Source organism: Microcaecilia unicolor, chromosome 6, assembly GCF_901765095.1.
Source record: "Microcaecilia unicolor chromosome 6, aMicUni1.1, whole genome shotgun sequence".
Taxonomy (NCBI): domain Eukaryota; kingdom Metazoa; phylum Chordata; class Amphibia; order Gymnophiona; family Siphonopidae; genus Microcaecilia; species Microcaecilia unicolor.
The window spans coordinates 299,306,641-299,325,549 of NC_044036.1; the positions used below are offsets into that span (position 1 = coordinate 299,306,641).

An 18,909-nucleotide genomic window follows, 5' to 3' on the forward strand; every position below is an offset into this window, starting at 1 on the left:
GCTTAGGATACCTATCTTCTCCTCAGTTTAAATACACTTACATTCATACTGCACCCAATGTGTGCACATCAGCAACCCTTTTCTTTGAAGCTTGTTCTCACATTCCTTATCTACAAATGTCTGCAAGCAACATTCCTTCTGCCCCCCCTTACACAGCCTCCTGTCTCTGCTTCACACCAGGCTGCTCAAGGTTGATTCTATGACTCCCTCATTGTTTTCACAGGTTTGTGACTCATAGGTCTTTTGCCTTAATACTTGCACTTCACTGACCATAGGAACTTTATACTGTTCAACGGTTTCTCATTATATTTATGCAGCATGTTCATTATTATTAACACTTCCTGTTGAGATAAGGATGAGGGGAGATTATACATGAGTAGATCCCTCATGGAAACTTTGAAAACAGTTTCAAAAGCATTTCTATGACTTTTCCCATAGTGTAATATAGTTTTTTGAAAATTGTCCAACATATACATGGGTACACTTATGCACATATAGCCCATATATGAATAATTGTACCCACATATTAGAGAAGCATTCCTGAAGTTGGGCGTTGAGTGGACTGAGCATATATGCACATGCTTTTAGATTTCTAAAAATGGATGTTCAAGTTTTTATGGTAAAAGTTTCAAATCTTTGAAACAATTTTCAAAGAATATTATTTGTCTTGTGGTCCAATCACCAGCGTCTCACTGCTGGCAGGAGGATGACTCAAGCAGCATTTCATGTCCTATGCAGTCTTTTGCTGCCTTGGATAGGCTCAAAGTTTGAGTAGGGGAGAGTATAGAGCGATAGGTAGGGTGGAGAGGAAGCTCGTTCAGTATTTAAGCTGTGCTTTCTTTTTCTAATTTTATATGGTTAGACCCCTCAATATATGATATCCTTGATTATGATGTTAGACAAGCCTAGACATTTTTTGTCCCTTCAGTTTCCCTCCGCTTTGGGGGTACTCTATAAGACAATATTTTTGTTGAGGTTTGCGTACCAAGGAGCAAAATGGTGGAATATATTACCAGCTTTTATTTGCTATAAGTCCAATTATAGGATTTTTCACAAATTGTTAAAAAACATGATTTTTTAAATTTTAAAAGATGAGTATTTATAAAATGTTGTTTTACATTTTTATGTAAGTTTGAGGGATTGCCCTCTCTTATTCTTTTTTAAACCATGCTGAACCAATGTAGGGTATATATAGCCTATAAGTCTTAACTCTAATGTAATGAGTGAGAGAAATAGAGTTTTGAGAGAGAGAGATGGTGGAGAAAAGGAAGATGGTCAGAGATCGGTGATGGCCTGGAGATAGAGGGAAAGGAGAGGAACTGGATGAAGGAAAGAAGGTTATGAATGGGAGTGGGGACATAGCATATGAAAATAGAGAAGAGTAGCTGGAGGAAGGAAAGAGGATATGAGGGATGATAGGGTGCTGGAATGAGGGTGGGATTAGCATGGGAGAAAGTAGGAGGGAGTGGATTGGAGAGAACAAAAGCTGCAGAAAAGATTAAATAAAAGAGTCTGGGAAGAAGAAATAATAGTTTGAGAGGTGGAAGTAGAAAGGAAAAGGCAGACAGGCTGTAGTTAGAGAAGGTGAAGACAGAAAGGTTTAAAAAACTAAAATAAAGAAGAGAATGAAAAAACAAAAAATATGAGAAGTTCATAAATAATCAGAGCAGTAAAATTTGCCTTTTTAAAAAAAATAATTACGTCACCTCATAAAATAGCCATACACACAAGAAAGATTGGAAGTTATTTTCATAATGTAAAGGTTTTGCATATAATAGAAATTGTATGCAAATTAGTCGTAAAACTATAATACTCTTTGCCATAAAGTTTTAAATTCTCAAGAGAAAATTTACCCCTGAGCTACTGCATGAAATTGGGGACACTATTATATGTAAGACAGTATAAGGAGATAGAATTTATATGGGCAGGCTTAATATAATCTGTCTCATACTTTGCAGGATTCCAAGCGCTTTGAAGGCATTGATATAGATTTTAAGGAGCTGGCTTATGAAGCAAACAGAACGCCAAACGTGGTGGAAGCTACCAACAAACCCGGCCTCTATGAGAAACTGGAAGACATCCAGAGCAGGTGAATGCCCTTGTTTTGTAGTAGGGGTTTTATACAAGGTATTTTGTAAGACGCATTGAACTCTCTTCTCATCCTTTTCAACTCCAATGCTGCCTTTTTCACCATGAATCGTTCTGTTTTACCAAAGATTCCACCTCTTGCCCAGCACCAGTCTCTGGAATCTCTCTGATAAAGTTAAGGTGTGAACTTATTTGTCTAATTTTTTCCCCATAAAGATTGGGTACTTCCAGGTTTAGTGTTTGGTCCTCTGTTTCTTTTCAACCTGGTTATTCCTGTTGTCTTGTTTGGCTTCTGCTACTACCTATATTCCACTGATAAAAATATTTCTCTCCATCCCTTATTCAATACCGCTGCCCTTTATAGCATCTGTTACTGCCTTGCTGTTTGACCATTGCTTGAAATGAGTAGAATTACCACTGATTGAATTTTTTCTCATCTCTTATGCACTGCCACCCATGTTTAATTTTCTGTTTCAGCTGCAAACATAGGAATTAATCACAAACTGCTCTAATTTCCATCGTTTTTTAATTCTAAGGAACCATCATCATCTGTGTGTATTCAATGAATATTTGGAAAAAAAGATACTTTATATCTTTTTATTTATTTATTCAACTTTACAACCATTCATCAAACAAGGGTCCACTGGCATACAAGCATAAAATACAGATTGTAAACATATGTATTAATAAGACACACAACAGTCATGATAGACATACATTTGGACATTTTAGAAACAGCAGTAAAGGATTTTATTATATCATCATCCTTGAAAAGTAACTAGACTGAAAGAAATTTGAGACTGCGTTTGGGACCTGAACTGCATTTATTGTCCCTGATTATTTTAGGATGTTTTAATTTACATTTGAATTTACATAACAGGGATGGCCAGGTGATATGTTTTGTTTTGGTTTTTTTTTGCTGCAATGGATGCTGCAGGATTCACTCAGATGATAGCTGGTTAGATGCATAAGTAGCCTAATGGTTAGAGCAGAGGGCTGAGAACCAGGAATGTCTTTTTGAAATTCCACTTGTCCTCAGCCAAGTCACTTTACTCTCCATTGTCTCAGGTACAGACTTAGATTTTGAGCACTCCATGGACAGGGAAATATGTACTGAACTTGAATGTAACTCTGTTTGAGATACTTCTGAAAGAGATGCTATTCAGATCCAGGAGGGAAGCATTAGAACAGGCATCTTAGATGGAGATTCAATAATTAGGCATGTAGATAGCTGGGTGGCTGGTGAACATGAGGATCGCTTGGTCACGTGCCTGCCTGGTGGAAAGGTGATGGAACTTATGTGTCATATAGATAAGATTTTAGACAGTGCTGGGGAGGAGCTGGCTATCTTGGTACATGTGGGTACCAACAACAGGAAAATGTGGTACAGTGGTTCTGGATGCCAAATTTAGGCTCTTGGATAGAAAGTTGAAATCCAGTACGTCCAGGGTAGCATTCTCAGAAATGCTTCCCATTCCACTTGCATGACCCAAGAGGTAGGCAGAGCTCCAGAGTCTCAAAGCATGGAAGAGATAATAGTGCAGGGATGAGAGATTTGTATTTGTTAGAAACTGGGCAACATTCTAGGGAAGACGGGGCCTATTCGGAAGACATGGGCTGCACTCTGAGATGGGACCAGGCTGTTAGTATTAACATTTAAAAAGGAGATAGGGTAACTTTTAAACTAGAATCTGGGGAAAGCCAACAATCACTCGGGAGTGTATAGTTGAGAGTGAGGTATCTTTCAAAGATATCATCAAAACAGGGAAGTTGGGGCATCCCAATAGAGAGGCTGCAACAAAAAGAAAATAATTCAGGACCCTTTAAGGAGAGAACAGAGGAAGACTGCAAATTATTCCTGTCAGCTGCTAAGCAGCTTATAGATAAAAGCAAAAAGCACACTTTGAAGTATCTGTATATAAATGCTAGAAGCTTAAAAAATAAAATTGGAGAATTAGAGTATATAATACTCAATGAAAAGATAGATATAATAGGCATCTCAGAGACCTAGTGAAAGGAGGTTTACAAATGGTGTTCAAATTATATCACAGAGATAGAGTGGATCAGATTGGAAGGGGGATAGAGGTAAATGTTAAAGAGAAAAATGAGTGTAACAGAATAAAAATTTAGCAGGAAACAGATAGCAACATGGAGTCTTGTGGATAGAAATTCCATATGAGAAGGGAAAGAGAATACTGGTAGGTACTACCATTTGCTAGGCATGAATGAACAGATGGATGATGAAATGTAAGCAGAAATTAGAGAAGTTAGCAAATTTGGCAACACTATAATAGGTGATTTCAATTACCAGGAAAATTAAAAAACAAACAAATAACCCCCCCCCCCCCCTCCCCAAAAAACCCCAACTGAATCTAGCTCAAACAATAACCAGACTGGATTTGTGACAACTGTATCTTTAAAAGAAAAAACAGCTACGCAAAAATTATTGCTGGAGAATTGCTCACCTAACCGAAGAGTATTTCAGCATCAAAGGTGGGGACACATTTAATCAAAGGTCAACAAAACTCTGTATATAGTCTATAGCAAGATGTAAATTCTCTCAAAATTAGTATCAGCATCCAAAATGCAGAGTAAAAAGCCTAAGATCGGTTTATACATGAGGTGCCAATAATATCACCCAATGCGTGTCAGTAAGTCTCAACAATGTAGCATGATGTGTATAATATTCATCTCTCCAACAGATATCTTTCACATCCAATCGTGTTTTATTTAATTCATTTCCATAGCCGGTCACTATAAACCTGACTGCAGCCCTGTTTTGATATTCAACTGCATTGGGGAATAATGTGACTTGACAACTCCTCTGTAGATAGCCTTCACTCAAGGTTTAGCACTTCACAAAAAAAAGATACTCTACATCTTTTTATCCCTAATGACCACATGGATGGCTGAAAACTGCCTAAAACTAAATAGTGACAAAATGAAATTCCTTTTTGTTGGCCAAAAGGATGCTGTTAATCAAGACTACCTGTTTGAAATAAATGGTCTAACCTACAAATTGGAACCACAACTGAAAATCCTAGGGGGTCACAATAGACCAACATTTGTCCTGGGAACTGCAAGTAATTGGAACTATAAATAAATAGTTTTTTTTCTAATGCATAGTCTTAGACAAGTCAAGAAGTACTTTACACAAGATCACTTCAGACTATAGTAGTTCAGGCATTGATTCTCACCAAGCTGGACTACTGTAACAATCTATGTAGGCTGCACCAAATATCTATTGCAAAAATTACAAACAATACAAAACACAGCCATAAGACTAATTGGCAGTCTGAAAAAATACGATAGGGTCTCTCCCCTGTATGTGCAATTACATTGGCTACCCATGCAGGCAAGGATTATCTTCAAGCTTTGCTGTTTTGTTTTTAAAATCTTGCAGGGATCCGCTCCAATCGTATATGTTCCCTTTAATTGCAGCTTTAAACTCAGGTCATGGCACAAGAAATCTATCCAAATTATCTTTTCCAACCTTCAAAGGGTTCCACTTAAAGAGAATCTTCACAGGCCTATTCCCTTATCAAGCTGCTAAGATCTGGAAAACGCTGCCAGCATCTGTGACCTGTATCACTTGTTACACTTAATTCCACAAAGCTATAGAAAACAATCTTATTCAGAAAATATGTTCTATCAAAATAAGCTCTTCTCGGTTCTCTGTGCAAGATGTATGTACTATCTAAAACAAATTTCTATATCCCGCTACCCTTCTCCCACCTCACCAGATAACCAGTTGTATAAAGTGCTGCTGAATATCAGTGGACAGCCCCACATAAGTGGTTTAAGTAGCCAAGATCCATTTCTGGTCAGTTAAATTGCTTTTAATATTGACCCCTACATTATGATTTTGTATCATTTAAAAAATTCATGCATATAAAAAAGCCATATTGAAAGCTCCACGGAGCCATATTTGTGAGTGTCCCTATTATTTAGGGGAGGTTTGTGGGTTATTATGGTGCTCTGTATTTCCTCTTTAGACTCTCTCTTTGTGAAAAGGCGCTGGCTGAATACCTGGATACCAAGAGGCTGGCGTTCCCCAGGTTTTACTTTATATCTTCTGCGGATTTACTGGACATTCTTTCAAATGGTACCAACCCTCAGCTGGTAAGTACTGCATGCTTACTCTGCGCTGAAGTGTGACTGAAGGATTTCCCTGAGCAGCACTGCTGGGAATTACTAGGATTTCCCTAAGGATCACTGCTGGGAATTACTAGAGGCTGGCCGAAACTGAATCCGCAGCGAAAATCCTCCTCTCGGTTTTGGCTGGAATCAGAACCAAAACCAAAAATGTGGCTATGGCCATGGCCCTCCTCTCCTGCTGCCGCAAGTCTCCCACCACCCTAAGAAAAAGAACCCATCCCGGGCCACACACCTACTCCACCAGCCTTTCCCGGGCCTACCTTCTAAAGACCCTGGTGGTCTAATGGCTTTGGGGCAGGAGTATCCCATGTTGCTCCTGCCCCCAGTGACTGTGTACTCCAAAATGGTGACTGGGACTTCCCACGGCAGCCTTGCGAGATTGCTGCATGTTGTTGTTGCTATTTTGAAATTAGGAATAGTATAAGCAGGGGACCAAAACTGAAAATGAATTTCGGTCAGCCTCTAATTCTTACTTTTAAGCAGCCAATAGCTGTTATGTAGTGTATAGTAAATGAGAACAGAAAAAGATCACTCAGCCCATTCAGTTTGTCCAGCTATTCTGTCCTCATCAAGAAGTATACTCCCAGTTGACAGCCCCAGAGTCTGATCAGCTGCAGAATATGTGCATTACTGGAGTAATTTTAAAACAGGGTGGCTAAAAATGTGCAAGACACCTATTTTATGGCATATTTTATAAGGGCAATTAACCCAACAAGATGAAAAATACCATAAGGCAGACAAATCTGAAAGAGCTCACACAATATTACTTATCCAACCTTATGAAATGAAAGGGACCTTCAGAGTTGGGATAGTATAATGCCATATTTTTCCGTATTTTTAAAAGTACAGTGCTGTGGAGCATGTGGGACCATGTCAAAGGCTTTCCTGAAATCTTAGTACACTATCCAGCTCATTTTCGAAAGAGAAGGATGCCCTTCTCTCAGGGGAGCCAGAATCGGCATAATCGAAAGCCGATTTTGGGTGACCCCAGCTGCTTTCCGTCGCCGGGACAGCCGAAGTTTCCGGGGGCGTGTCGGAAGGGTAGCGAAGGTGGGACAGGGGCGTGCCGGGGCATGCTTAAGAGATGGTCGCCCTCGGCCGATAATGGAAAAAAGAAGGGCGTTCATGACGAGAATTTGGTCCACTTTATTTGGTCCCTTTTTTTTCAGGTCCAAGTCCCAAAAAAGTGCCCGAACTGACCAGATGACCACCGGAAGGAATCGGGGATCACCTCACCTGACTCCCGCAGTGGTCACTAACCCCCTCCCACCCTCAAAAAAACAACTTACAAAACTTTTTTTGCCAGCCTCAAATGTCATACCCAGCTCCATGACAGCAGTGTGCAGGTCCCTGGAGCAGTTTTAGTGTGTGCAGTGGACTTCAGGCAGACTGACCCAGGCCCATCCCCCCCTATCTGTTCCACTTGTGGTGGAAAATGGGAGCCCTCCAAAACCCACTGTACCCACATGTAGGTGCCCCCCTTCACCCCTTAGGGCTATGGCAGTGGTGTATAGTTTTTTGGAGGGGTTTCTGGGGGCTCAGCACCCAAGGTAAGGGAGCTATATATCTGGGAGCAATTTGCAAAGTAGTGCCCCCTAGGGTGCCCGGTTGGTGTCCTGGCATGTGAGGGGGACCAGTGCACTACGAATCCTGGCCTCTCCCACGACCAAATGCCTTGGATTTATTCGTTTTTGAGATGGGCGCCATCGGTTTCCATTATGGGGGAAAACCGAGGGTGCCCATCTCTAAATCCAACGATCTCAGCATTTAGGTTGAGATTTGGGCACCCCCAACCGTATTATCGAAACGAAAGATGAACGCCCATCTCGTTTCGAAAATATGGTTGGCCCCGCCCCTTCGTGGTGCCGTCCTCGAAGATGGGCTCCCTTAGAGATGGGCATCCCCGATCGAAAATGCCCTTCTATGGGACCTCTTTACTAAGCTACGGCAAAAAGTGGCCTTACTGCAGGGGTAAAATGGTTGATTTTCAGAATTTTTCATTAATGGCTATGCACTAATTTTCCATTAGCGCATGGTGATTAGCGTGTGAGTCTCTACTGCTGCCTATTTTGTAGGCAGTAGGGACTCGTGCTAAACCTGCACTAATCAGTTAGTGTACGGCAATACCAATGCGCTAACCAATTTGCATAGAAGCACCCACTCTCTGACCCCGACATGCTCCCTATGCCAAAAAATAAATTTTATTTTTCAGCATGTGGGTAGAGTGCACACATGGCAAAATTACCACAGAATGCCTCAGCGTGCCCCAACTTTAGTCATAGTTTATAGAATCGCACTAAGCATGGGATTTTTTTTGGCGCAGATTTTTAAGGCACCATTTATAGAATTTGGCCCTAAGTTCCATCAATACCCTTGGATGTATCCTATTCACCACTTTTCTTTTTCGCCCTTCAGTGTGGCTAGCTCCTTACAAACACAGGGCCCCTTTTACTAAGCCCAACACGGGCTTACCGCTCACTAAACAGGAAGTATTTCCGGGCTACCATAGCAGCTACCATAGCAGTCTGGCGGTACTTCCCACTGTCATATCCGGTGCTACAAAAATATATTTATTTTTGTAGCACCAGAGTGTACCCGGCGGTAATCGGGCAATGTGGCGCGCTGCCTGGTTACCACCGGGTTAGCATAGGAACCCTTACCACCTCAGTGGGTAGCAGTAAGGGCTCCTCCCCCAAAATGGCCATACGGCAAGTGCTTTACTTGCCGCATGACCATTTCCTGCAGGTAAAAGGGGGCCTTGGCATGCGTGAAAAACACACGCCGATGCCATTGCAGGCCCCCTTTTGCCGCAGCTTGGTAAAAGGGGCCCACAATCTTATGAAAATCCTTCAAGGCCTACCTTACTACCATTCCTGTTTGTGATTCTTCTGTGCTCCTACTCCCGGCCTTTCATCTGTGATCACAAAAGTATTTGTTAAGCAATTCTACCTTTATCCTCATCAGTTTCTACACAGTAAAATGAAAGGACAAGATTTTTTTTTTAGATACATTAGTGATAGGAGAAAGCACAAAAGTGTCATTCTGAGACTCATGACACTTTTGTGCTTTCTCCTATCACTAATGTATCTAAAAAAAAAAAATCTTGTCCTTTCATTTTACTGTATTGCCTATTTTTTTTCACATGTCCATGTTTGCTTTCCTGACTATTTTATCAGCTTCCCTTAACTTTTCCATATATTATTGCCTGTCTTGCTCTTTTTGCAATCTCTTGTAATTTATGAAAACTACTAGTAAATAAGGCCCGTTTCTGAGACAAATGAAACAGGCGCTAGCAAGGTTTTCCAGGGAGTGTGTTTGCTTGAGAGAGTGTGTGTGAGAGTGACTGTGTGAGTGAGAGAGAGAGTGAATGTGCGAGTGTGTGTGTGTGTGACAGAGAGAGAGAGTGTGTTTGTGAGACAGAGAGTGTGTTTGTGAGGCAGAAAGTGTGTGCGAGTGTGTATGTGAGACACAGTGACTGTGAGAGAGAGTGTGTTGCACACAGATACACTGTGTGTGAGAGAGAGTGTGTGTGAGAGAGAGTGTGCGAGAGTATGTGTGCAATACACAGACTCTCTCTGAGTCCAAGAGAGTGTATTTGAGCGAGTGTGTGAGACCGAGAGTGTGTGTGAGACCTACTGTGTGACACATAGAGAGTGAATGTGATTCAGTGTGAGACATAGTGTGAGAGACTGTGTGAGAGAGAGAAAGACACTGACTGTGAGAGAGTGTGTGTGACAGAGAGAGTGTGGGTGTGACAGAGATACCTCCCCCTCCCTCTGTGGTCTCTGGACCCCCTCCCCCCTCTGAGGTCTGAGGACCCCCTCCCCCTTCCCCCCTCCTGTGGTTTCAGGTCTCCCTGCCTCTCCCCCCCTGCGTGGTTTGCAGCACCATGCGAGTGTGTGTGTGAGAGAGAGAGTGTGTGTGTGAGGCAGAGAGTGTGTGCGATTCTGCTGACTCCCCCTGCAGCCACCCAGCGTTTCTGCTCTCTCTCCTGCCCCCCCCAGTCACCCAGCGAATCTGTTCTCTTCCCTGCCCCTCCTACAGCCTGCCCCTCCTACAGCCACCCATCGATTCTGCTGTTTCCCTTGCCCCCCATTCAGCCACCCAGCGATTCTGGTCTGTCCCCTGCCCCCCCCCCCCTCAGCAATTCTGCTGTCTCCCCTGCCCCCCTTGCAGCCACCCAGCGAATCTGCTCTCTTCCCTGCCCCCCTTGCAGCCATGCAGTGATTGTGCTGTGCCCCTGCCCCCCATCTTCCTCCTCTGCATCCACCCAGCGATTGTGCTCTCTCCCCTGTCCCCCCTCAGCCACCTATCGGTTTTCCTCATCTCTCTTCTCTCTATTTAAAACGCACCTCCAGCGTTCTTTTGAAGCCTCCGAAAGTTCCAACGTTTGTGTAGTGGTGTAGATCGAAGTCTGCCCCGCCCTCACGTCAAACGTGATGACATCGAGGGCGTAGCGATGCGATTGGTTTAGTGCCATTGCTCCGCCCTCGACGTCATCACGTTTGACGCGAGCGGGGGGCAAACACTCATGGGTGAATTTTGATCTACACCACCATGGATTTAGAACGTTGGGACTTGTGGAGGCTTCATTAGAACGTTGGAGGTGCGTTTTATATAGAGAGATATTCTTTTTCCTTACCTTTTCAGCTACTGCTTTTGAGAGCTAGGCCTTAACTATTAGTGAATGTGAATCCTCCCATATATAAATAACATTTAAAACAGTTCAGCAAAGAGCACTTACTTTAAAAAAAAAAAAAAAAAACCCTGACACACACTGTATTTTGCTTTGCAGAGCTGTCTCAAGGGGTGGCATAATTGTTTTTTCCCCCTAAGTGCTGCCAAAAATTGGTTAGATATTGTGAAACATCTGTCCTTTAACCAGGTAGACTTAGACTTGCCACCTCTTACTTCTAGTAATGAGCCATAGGAAATTAATCTTTCCCCATGTAATGATATCTATGAAAAAAATGCTATTAAAAGGTTGTTTAGTAGCTGAGTTGCAGCTATGATAGCAAACTTATTTGAAAGAGAGCCTTAATCTCTGTGTTTGCCTCAAGTAATAGATACAGAGACAGCCTTGTGGCTATCTATATTTGTTCATTTGTGATGCACCGGATAGCACAGCCCAGTAGCTCTCAGTGTTTGTTCCTATGTGATTGACAGGATAACAGAGCCTTGCTGCTCTTCATGTCTGCTGTGACTTCTGATTCGTTTTTCAGGTCATGCGCCATCTATCCAAATTATTTGACAACATGGCTAAGATGAAATTCCAAGAAGACACTGATGGAACCCAGAGCAAAATGGGGCTGGGAATGTATAGCAAAGAGGATGAATATGTTGCATTCAGTGAACCCTGTGACTGTAGTGGACAGGTGAGGCCCTGTAGGGATGATTCCCAGATTTTATTTTTGTTACATTTGTACCCCGCGCTTTCCCACTCATGGCAGGCTCAATGCGGCTTACATGGGGCAATGGAGGGTTAAGTGACTTGCCCAGAGTCACAAGGAGCTGCCTGTGCCTGAAGTGGGAATCGAACTCAGTTCCTCAGGACCAAAGTCCACCACCCTAACCCTTAGGCAGCTGGGTGACATAATAAATGACAGAGGATAAAGACCTAAACGGTTCAACCAGTCTGCCCAACAGTCACACTCATTATCAATTCATGATTAAACCAATAACGAGTGTGATAAAAAATACTTGATCTTGGTCGGTCTTTGGTATTTCTGGGACATTGACCATAGAAGTCAGCCTGCCATTTCAACTACTGAAGTTTCCTTTGAAGTTCTCTCCAGCCCACCCTAACTTGGATTGTCATATACAGGACACTGACAGTATAAGTCTTCCTGGCACTGGCCTTAGTTCTTCACAGCCAGAGTCGCCATCTAAGGTCATATCAAAACATATACAGCCGTTTAAGTTTTATTTTTATACCATCCATTTTGTAATTAGAGATCCTCTGTATTCATCCCATGCACTTTTGAATTCTGTCACTGTTTCTTTCTCTATCACCTCCCTCGGGAGGGCATTCCAGGCATCAACCACCCTATCTATGAAAAAGAATTCCCTAACATTACTCCCTAAGTCTACCATCCCGCAACCTCAATGCATGTCTTCTAGTTTTACCATTTCCTCTTCTCTGGAAAAGATTTGTTTCTATATTAATACCTTTCAAGTATTTAAATGTCTGTATCATATCTCTCCTGTCCCTCCTCTGCTCTAGGGTATACATATACATAGGGTATACAGACTGTCACTGAATATGCAGGTGTAAAATACCCATGACAGCTGGCGTTTAAAAAACCACTGACTGCAGCAGGCTGAACATTACCTCCTTTAACTTTTTTAAAAATCCTTTTGATAGTGGCACCATACAGATGCGATGTGATTCTCCTGCTAAGTGGGTGATAACTTGCTGACTGGCAGAGCCACAGTATAGCAGAGCAATGGAATAAAAACTAAGCACACAGAATGGCACCAGTGATTTATATTTATTTTTAAATTTTGTTGCATAATGTTCAGGTTGCTAGTTGATACATTCCAAAAACCACAAGCAGATTTATTGATAATAGTTGTTTTGCATACATATGCCATTGTTAATTAATATAGTAATACGGAGGGGGGAGGGGAGGGTGGGGGGGAGAAACAAAAAAGAAAAATTGATGATAGCAGTTTTGCTGTATTAGTACAGGTTTGCAATGTTAACTGCCTGAGTTATCTTGTTTAACATGGAATTGTTTTCTCTCTGCATTCATCAATAAAAATTATTAAACCTAAAAATCCTTTTGAATTTATTTTAGGTTGAGACTTGGCTGAATCGTGTATTGGATACAATGAGGGCAACGGTTAGGCATGAGATGACGGAAGCAGTTACAGCCTATGAAGAGAAACCCAGGGAACAGTGGTTGTTTGACTATCCTGCACAGGTGTGTACTATATAAGACTTTTTCCCATGAGTTTCTTGGCTTTTTGTGCAAATGTCCCTCATACAGTGACTCACCATAGAACAGGCACACCATAGTGCAAAATACACACTTACCTGCCAATCTCTGTCAACAGGAATATATGGGTGTCTCTAGCATTAGCGCACCTAAAAACGCTAGCGTGCCTTATTAAACAGGGTCCTTAATTTATAAACATTTAGGGATATGTATACTAAAGCATGCTATATAGTCATGTTAGAGTTTTTAACATGCGTTAAGGGTTGACGTGCGTTAAACACTAATGCACCCATAGGAATGTATTGGCGCATTAGCGTTTAGTGCGCCTTAACTTTAAAGGCATGTTAAAAACGCTAACGCACCTTAGTAAACCTACCCCTTACTGATTATCTCCATCTGATATGCTCTGACTCTTTCTCCAAATTCTCTCCAACTTTCTGCAAACCAACAAACTTAAACCACAGACAGATGCATGCACAAATCCAAATTAGTGCCAGCTAACTTGAATAATTGATTAAGGCCAATTAATTCATAATGTCTCATTTAGCAATTTAGTTGTGGGTGCAAATTGGATCAGGGCCGAAATTTTGACATCATATATAGAAAAGGGAAATGGGACTTGATATACCACCTTTCTGTGGCTTTTGCAACTACATTCAAAGTGGTTTACATAGTATATTCAGGTACTTATTTGTACCAGGGGCAGTGGAGGGTTAAGTGACTTGCCCAGGGTCACAAGGAGCTGCAGTGGGAATCGAACTCAGTTCTCCAGGATCAAAGTCCACTGCACTAACCACTAGGCTACTCCTCCCTGGCAATCTGACTGCAGCTGGCCGTCCAGTAGTAGTGATAGAGCAGCTTAAAGCCCACTTTTTCCTCTCCTGCCTAAACGCCTTTGAAAATTATCTTTGTCCAATTCAATGGCAATAGAAAAATGTTAGTGTCAGGCTCAACAACGATGTCCTCCTTTAACTGATCACATGGTGGCTAGCCCCACATTTGAGGATTATCCCCTTCATTCCAAACTGTAGAATAACCTTAAGAGGCTGGGGAACTGGACAGATTAATGTACAAGTGAAAAGTGATGCTGTTTAGCCAAGTCTACTCCTCTATATGGATTTTGCGTACTGAACCCAGTATGTTTGGTAGCAATAGATGTCACAACCTTTTAGTCCTCAGATCCATTCAGAAAGGTTATTATATTCTCTGTAACCCTTTTTTTTAAATTTTTGGGATGTGCCCCAGATAGAGGTTAAGTTCAGGGGTCTACAGCACCTTCAAGAATTTGCTGTAATAAGTTGCCTGTACAGTTCCTCGGTATGGGCTCTTTAAGGTTGGATCAGCAGATGCCGGGAGGCCTTAGGCCTTACATATCACTCACACTCTTACAGTCCACTTCTACAAACATTAGTCCTGTCCAGCATTTGCTCCAAATCAGGAGAATGTTTGACTAAAGCAAAAATCAAAAACAATGGGGGGGGGGGGGGGGGGGAGGAAAGATGAGAGAGAGACTGCTACAAAGTTCAAAAGTAGTCAAAATCACATTTGAAGACTTCAGCAATTATCCAACCTAAAAGTGGGAAAGATACAAACTGACAATAGACACAATCCATTTAAACTCCTTGAGCACGCACTAATAGGAAAATTTGGAACTTCTTCTTTCTGAGTTTTTTTTTTCTCCTATACCCCAGAAAACTGTAGCAAGTCCCAGACTCATATTTTGCCAAGACAAAAATCATAAATCTCTTCAAATGAGGCAAGTCTGAGGATCAGGCTTCTATCTCTTGGTTGCTAGGATCTTCACCCTCCTGGAACTTAGCTCCTCAGTCTTCTTCTAACTCCTTACACACTCTGTCATTAGTGGAAAGGACAGGCTCCCTCCTTCCCCTCTTGTGAGGCCTTTCAAGAGCAGAGGCCTCTTGTCTGGCTCTCTGGTTCCTTTAGTGGAACATATTCATTCTGGCTGTTTCCCACTTCTACCCCACCATCATTGAGTTCCTTATTTATCTGTTTGCTAAATTGCTTCTCCCATTTAGGACAGGACAGCCCCCACCCCCACTTCACTCCTACTGAACTTTTCCATGTCTATAAATTTCTTCATATTAACACAGAAACCAAGTAAATCTAGTTTGTCTTTAGGAGTCTTTATTTTTGTTAAAATTTGCTAGCAGTACAAAGAGTGTTAACCCTTGCAGTTAACTGGTTGCAGTTCCAGTCTGGATTCACTATGAAATTTGGGTTCAAACAACAGATCCGTATTCAAACCAATTTAATCTCTCATCTGCAGAAGCCAGACTGATGCAGAGAATGGCTTTTCCCAAATAGGTGCCCAAACTCCTCCTCCTGGTCAGGGCCGCTGAGAGACTGGGCCAGGCCTGGGACAAGGCCGCCCCCCCCCCCCCCCCCCCCCCGAGGTCACCGCCACCGCTCCCCTCCGAGGTCGCCGCTGTTCATCCCCTCCACCTACCCCCCTCCGTTCGCCACCGGGCCGGGCCCCCTGCATTGAAATCACAGTGCCTCTCACCTCCGTGTGAAAACGCTGCAGGCAGCAGGGCAGCAGATCGCCTCCCTTCAGCCCTCCTTCCCTCGTGTCCCGCCCTCGCGGAAGTTACGTCAGACAAGGGAGGGAAGGAGGCCCGAAGGGAGGTGATCTGCCCTGCTGCTTGCAGCGCTTTCAGTGTATCTCAAGGACTGGGTTAAGAAGCACTACTGTATATATAGAATAGTGCACAGTGAATTAAAAGCTTTCAGGATCTGTCCCTCATGGTCAATGATGATGATTTTCCATTTATTTTAAATAATTTATAGGCAGCAAATCTGTTCATTCTAAGGGGTATGTTTACTAAGGCGCATTAGTGTTTTTAACGCGCCTTTAAAGTTAAGGCTTGTTAAATGCTAATATGCCAATACATTCCTATGGGCGTGTTAGCGTTTGACGCACCTTAGCATTTAACGCGCATTAAAAACGCTAACGTGCCTATAGCGCACCTTTGTAAACACAGGTCTAAGTGACATACCATTGAAAACATAAGGAATAATCTTTATAAAATCAAAGAAAACCATCCACATGTAATTAAAACCATAACAGTCCTTCTTTTGAATTTGAAGATATCTGAACTTTGTCTAGGACTGACAGACTGTCACAACTTGACGATATATTTCTGAGTGGAACTGGTGGTCATGGATCTTATTTCTGAATAACATGAAAAGTACTTTGATTTTATATTAGTATGAATGCTCAATTCCTACTTCTTTTCTCCTGTTTCCTTGTAGGTTGCACTAACCTGCACCCAGATCTGGTGGACCACAGAAGTTGGGATTTCCTTTGCCCGTTTGGAAGAAGGCTATGAGAATGCCATGAAGGAGTATTATAAGAAGCAAGTGAACCAACTGAACACTCTCATCACCATGTTGATAGGGCAGCTTTCCAAGGGTGACCGACAGAAGATCATGACCATTTGCACTATTGATGTGCATGCCCGGGATGTTGTCTCCAAGATGATTGCTCAAAAGGTAGGTGCACACTATAGAGTGAAACACAGAGGATGTGGTCACTGGCTGTGGAAGATGGTAGAAACTAGAGTCAACTAGCAACTAGCCACCACATTTCCACTATGCAAATTCTAAATTGAAAATGTCAAGGGCAGTGGTAGAGGTCAGTTCCCATACTAAAAACATTCATAAACCAATAGAGGGTGTCTGTACATCAGGCAAGAAGCACGGGAGTCTGGACTGAATGGTAGCAAGACAAAGAGGGCTTAAATGTTACAGAATTTCTAGATGCAGCCCTATTAGAAGAAAAGCAGAGAGTGCCCAGGCATTGTTAATTGTAGCTACTCTGAGACGAATTTAATTAATTTTGGAAAGTCCGGGATGGCATATATCTCATACATTAGCACATAGTACATGTTTCCAAATGTGATAAATGCAAGGAAGAAATTCTTCTTGGTTAACTAATTGTTTAACAAAATAGCAGACATAAGAATTTAAGGGACAAATTGAGAACAAAAGTGAGACAGTTTGAGAATTATATACAATAGAATTCTGAAATAGAAGCAGCCAGATGTGAATGTACCTAAAAAAACAGTGTGAGCTTAGAAAGAATTTATTTTCTTCTCATTGTACAGGTAGAGAATGCACAGGCTTTTGTGTGGCTGTCACAGCTTCGTCATCGCTGGGATGATGAGAAGAAGCACTGCTTTGGAAATATTTGTGATGCACAGTTCTTGTATTCCTATGAGTACTTGGGCAACACTCCTCGTCTGGTCATTACTCCTCTTACAGATAGGTACAGCATGTGTCTGAGGGCTTATTGTGTCATAACTGCTTTGACAGATATAGAGGAGCAGCATGTGCCAAAGGTTGTTAGTCACCTGACAGGCAGATATTGCATGAGCTGTATATGTTCAAATGATTAAATATGGTGAGCCATGCTGAGTAAGACCAGGGGGTTGAGAACTAAGGCCCAGTCCTTGGGACACACCCAGCCAGTCAAGTTTTCAAGATATCCACCATGAATATGCATGAGGTAAAGTTGCATGCATTACCCTCATTGTCTGCAGATCTATCTCAGGAACTACATCGGACAGAACTTCGCCATGAATGAGATGAAAGTGGCAACTACTCTGACCCTGCAGCGCTTTCAAGTCTCCCGTGATGAAACTCACCCCCCTATAATAATACCTCAGATAATTTGGAAATCCAAGACTGACATTTCATGTGTACTTAAAGAAAATCAATTAAGCATTGGGCCCTCCACTAGTGCTCTATAATCTGTATGGAGAGTTAAATTGATGAAGTAAATGGAGACGGTAATTTTTGCTTTCATATACGCCTGTTTCATGCCAAAATCTGCTAAGATTTAAACAAAAGAAATTTAACTTTGTCAGAATTAAAGAAAGCGTGGGACAGGCAAGTGGGATCTCTCAGGAAAAGGAGGAGTTATGGGTTACTGAGGATGGACAGACTTGATAGGCCATTTTGGGCCTTATCTGCCATCATGTTTCTATCTTTTGCACGTTCATTGTGGATATCATGAAAACCTGACTTGCTAGGCATGTCTGGAGGGCTGGGTTGAGAACCACTGAACAAGGTAAAGGTCTGTCGAGTCCATCATCCTTTCTCAGACAGTGATCAGTCTTGGTGACAAGTACCTGACAGACAAAAAATGTTCAAATTTCTCATGGCTCATTTCAAGGGAAAAACAATGGTTTTCCCTGTTGAATTCCTCGTTCGAGAGGGAGGTGTTGGAGTGCCAGCCATTTGACTAAAACAGCAGCACAAGGGGGCCAAAACATCAGAATTCCAAGTCAGAGCTTTGGACATGGTGAAGAGTATTTAATAAACACATAGGACTCAATTCTATAAATGGTGCCCAAATTTGGTGCCAATAAAAATCAGCACTAATGCTATTCTGTAAATGACGCTATTCTATTTGATGTTGTTTAGTCCGCATATTCTCCTCAGAGGATTCAAAGCAGATCACATAAAAGAACTCTATAAGGAAGGAACTAGAATATCAATCTTACAACCAACTTACAATAAGATCATTAAGTTAATCAGAAAACAAATAGGTTTTCAGTGCTTTTCTAAAATTGGTAAAAGAAGTTATCTGTCTTAATTCTTTGGGAAACGTATTACAGATCTTGGCTCCTTGGTATGAAAAATTACTTTCTAGGAGAGATTTGTAATGGAGATTTCTAACAGATGGAAAGCTGAATTG

General features: G+C 42.0%; 1 protein-coding gene across 1 annotated transcript in view; it reads left to right on the forward strand.

The window, feature by feature from the left end:
- DNAH9 (dynein axonemal heavy chain 9) overlaps nt 1-18,909 on the forward strand; it is a 408,742-nt gene that overhangs the window by 77,634 nt on the left and 312,199 nt on the right. The window contains exons 21-26 of the mRNA XM_030208005.1: nt 1,959-2,089; nt 6,084-6,210; nt 11,469-11,621; nt 13,047-13,172; nt 16,461-16,700; nt 17,315-17,475. Coding sequence (XP_030063865.1) covers nt 1,959-2,089; nt 6,084-6,210; nt 11,469-11,621; nt 13,047-13,172; nt 16,461-16,700; nt 17,315-17,475 — 938 coding nt within the window. The remainder of the gene's footprint in view (nt 1-1,958; nt 2,090-6,083; nt 6,211-11,468; nt 11,622-13,046; nt 13,173-16,460; nt 16,701-17,314; nt 17,476-18,909) is intronic.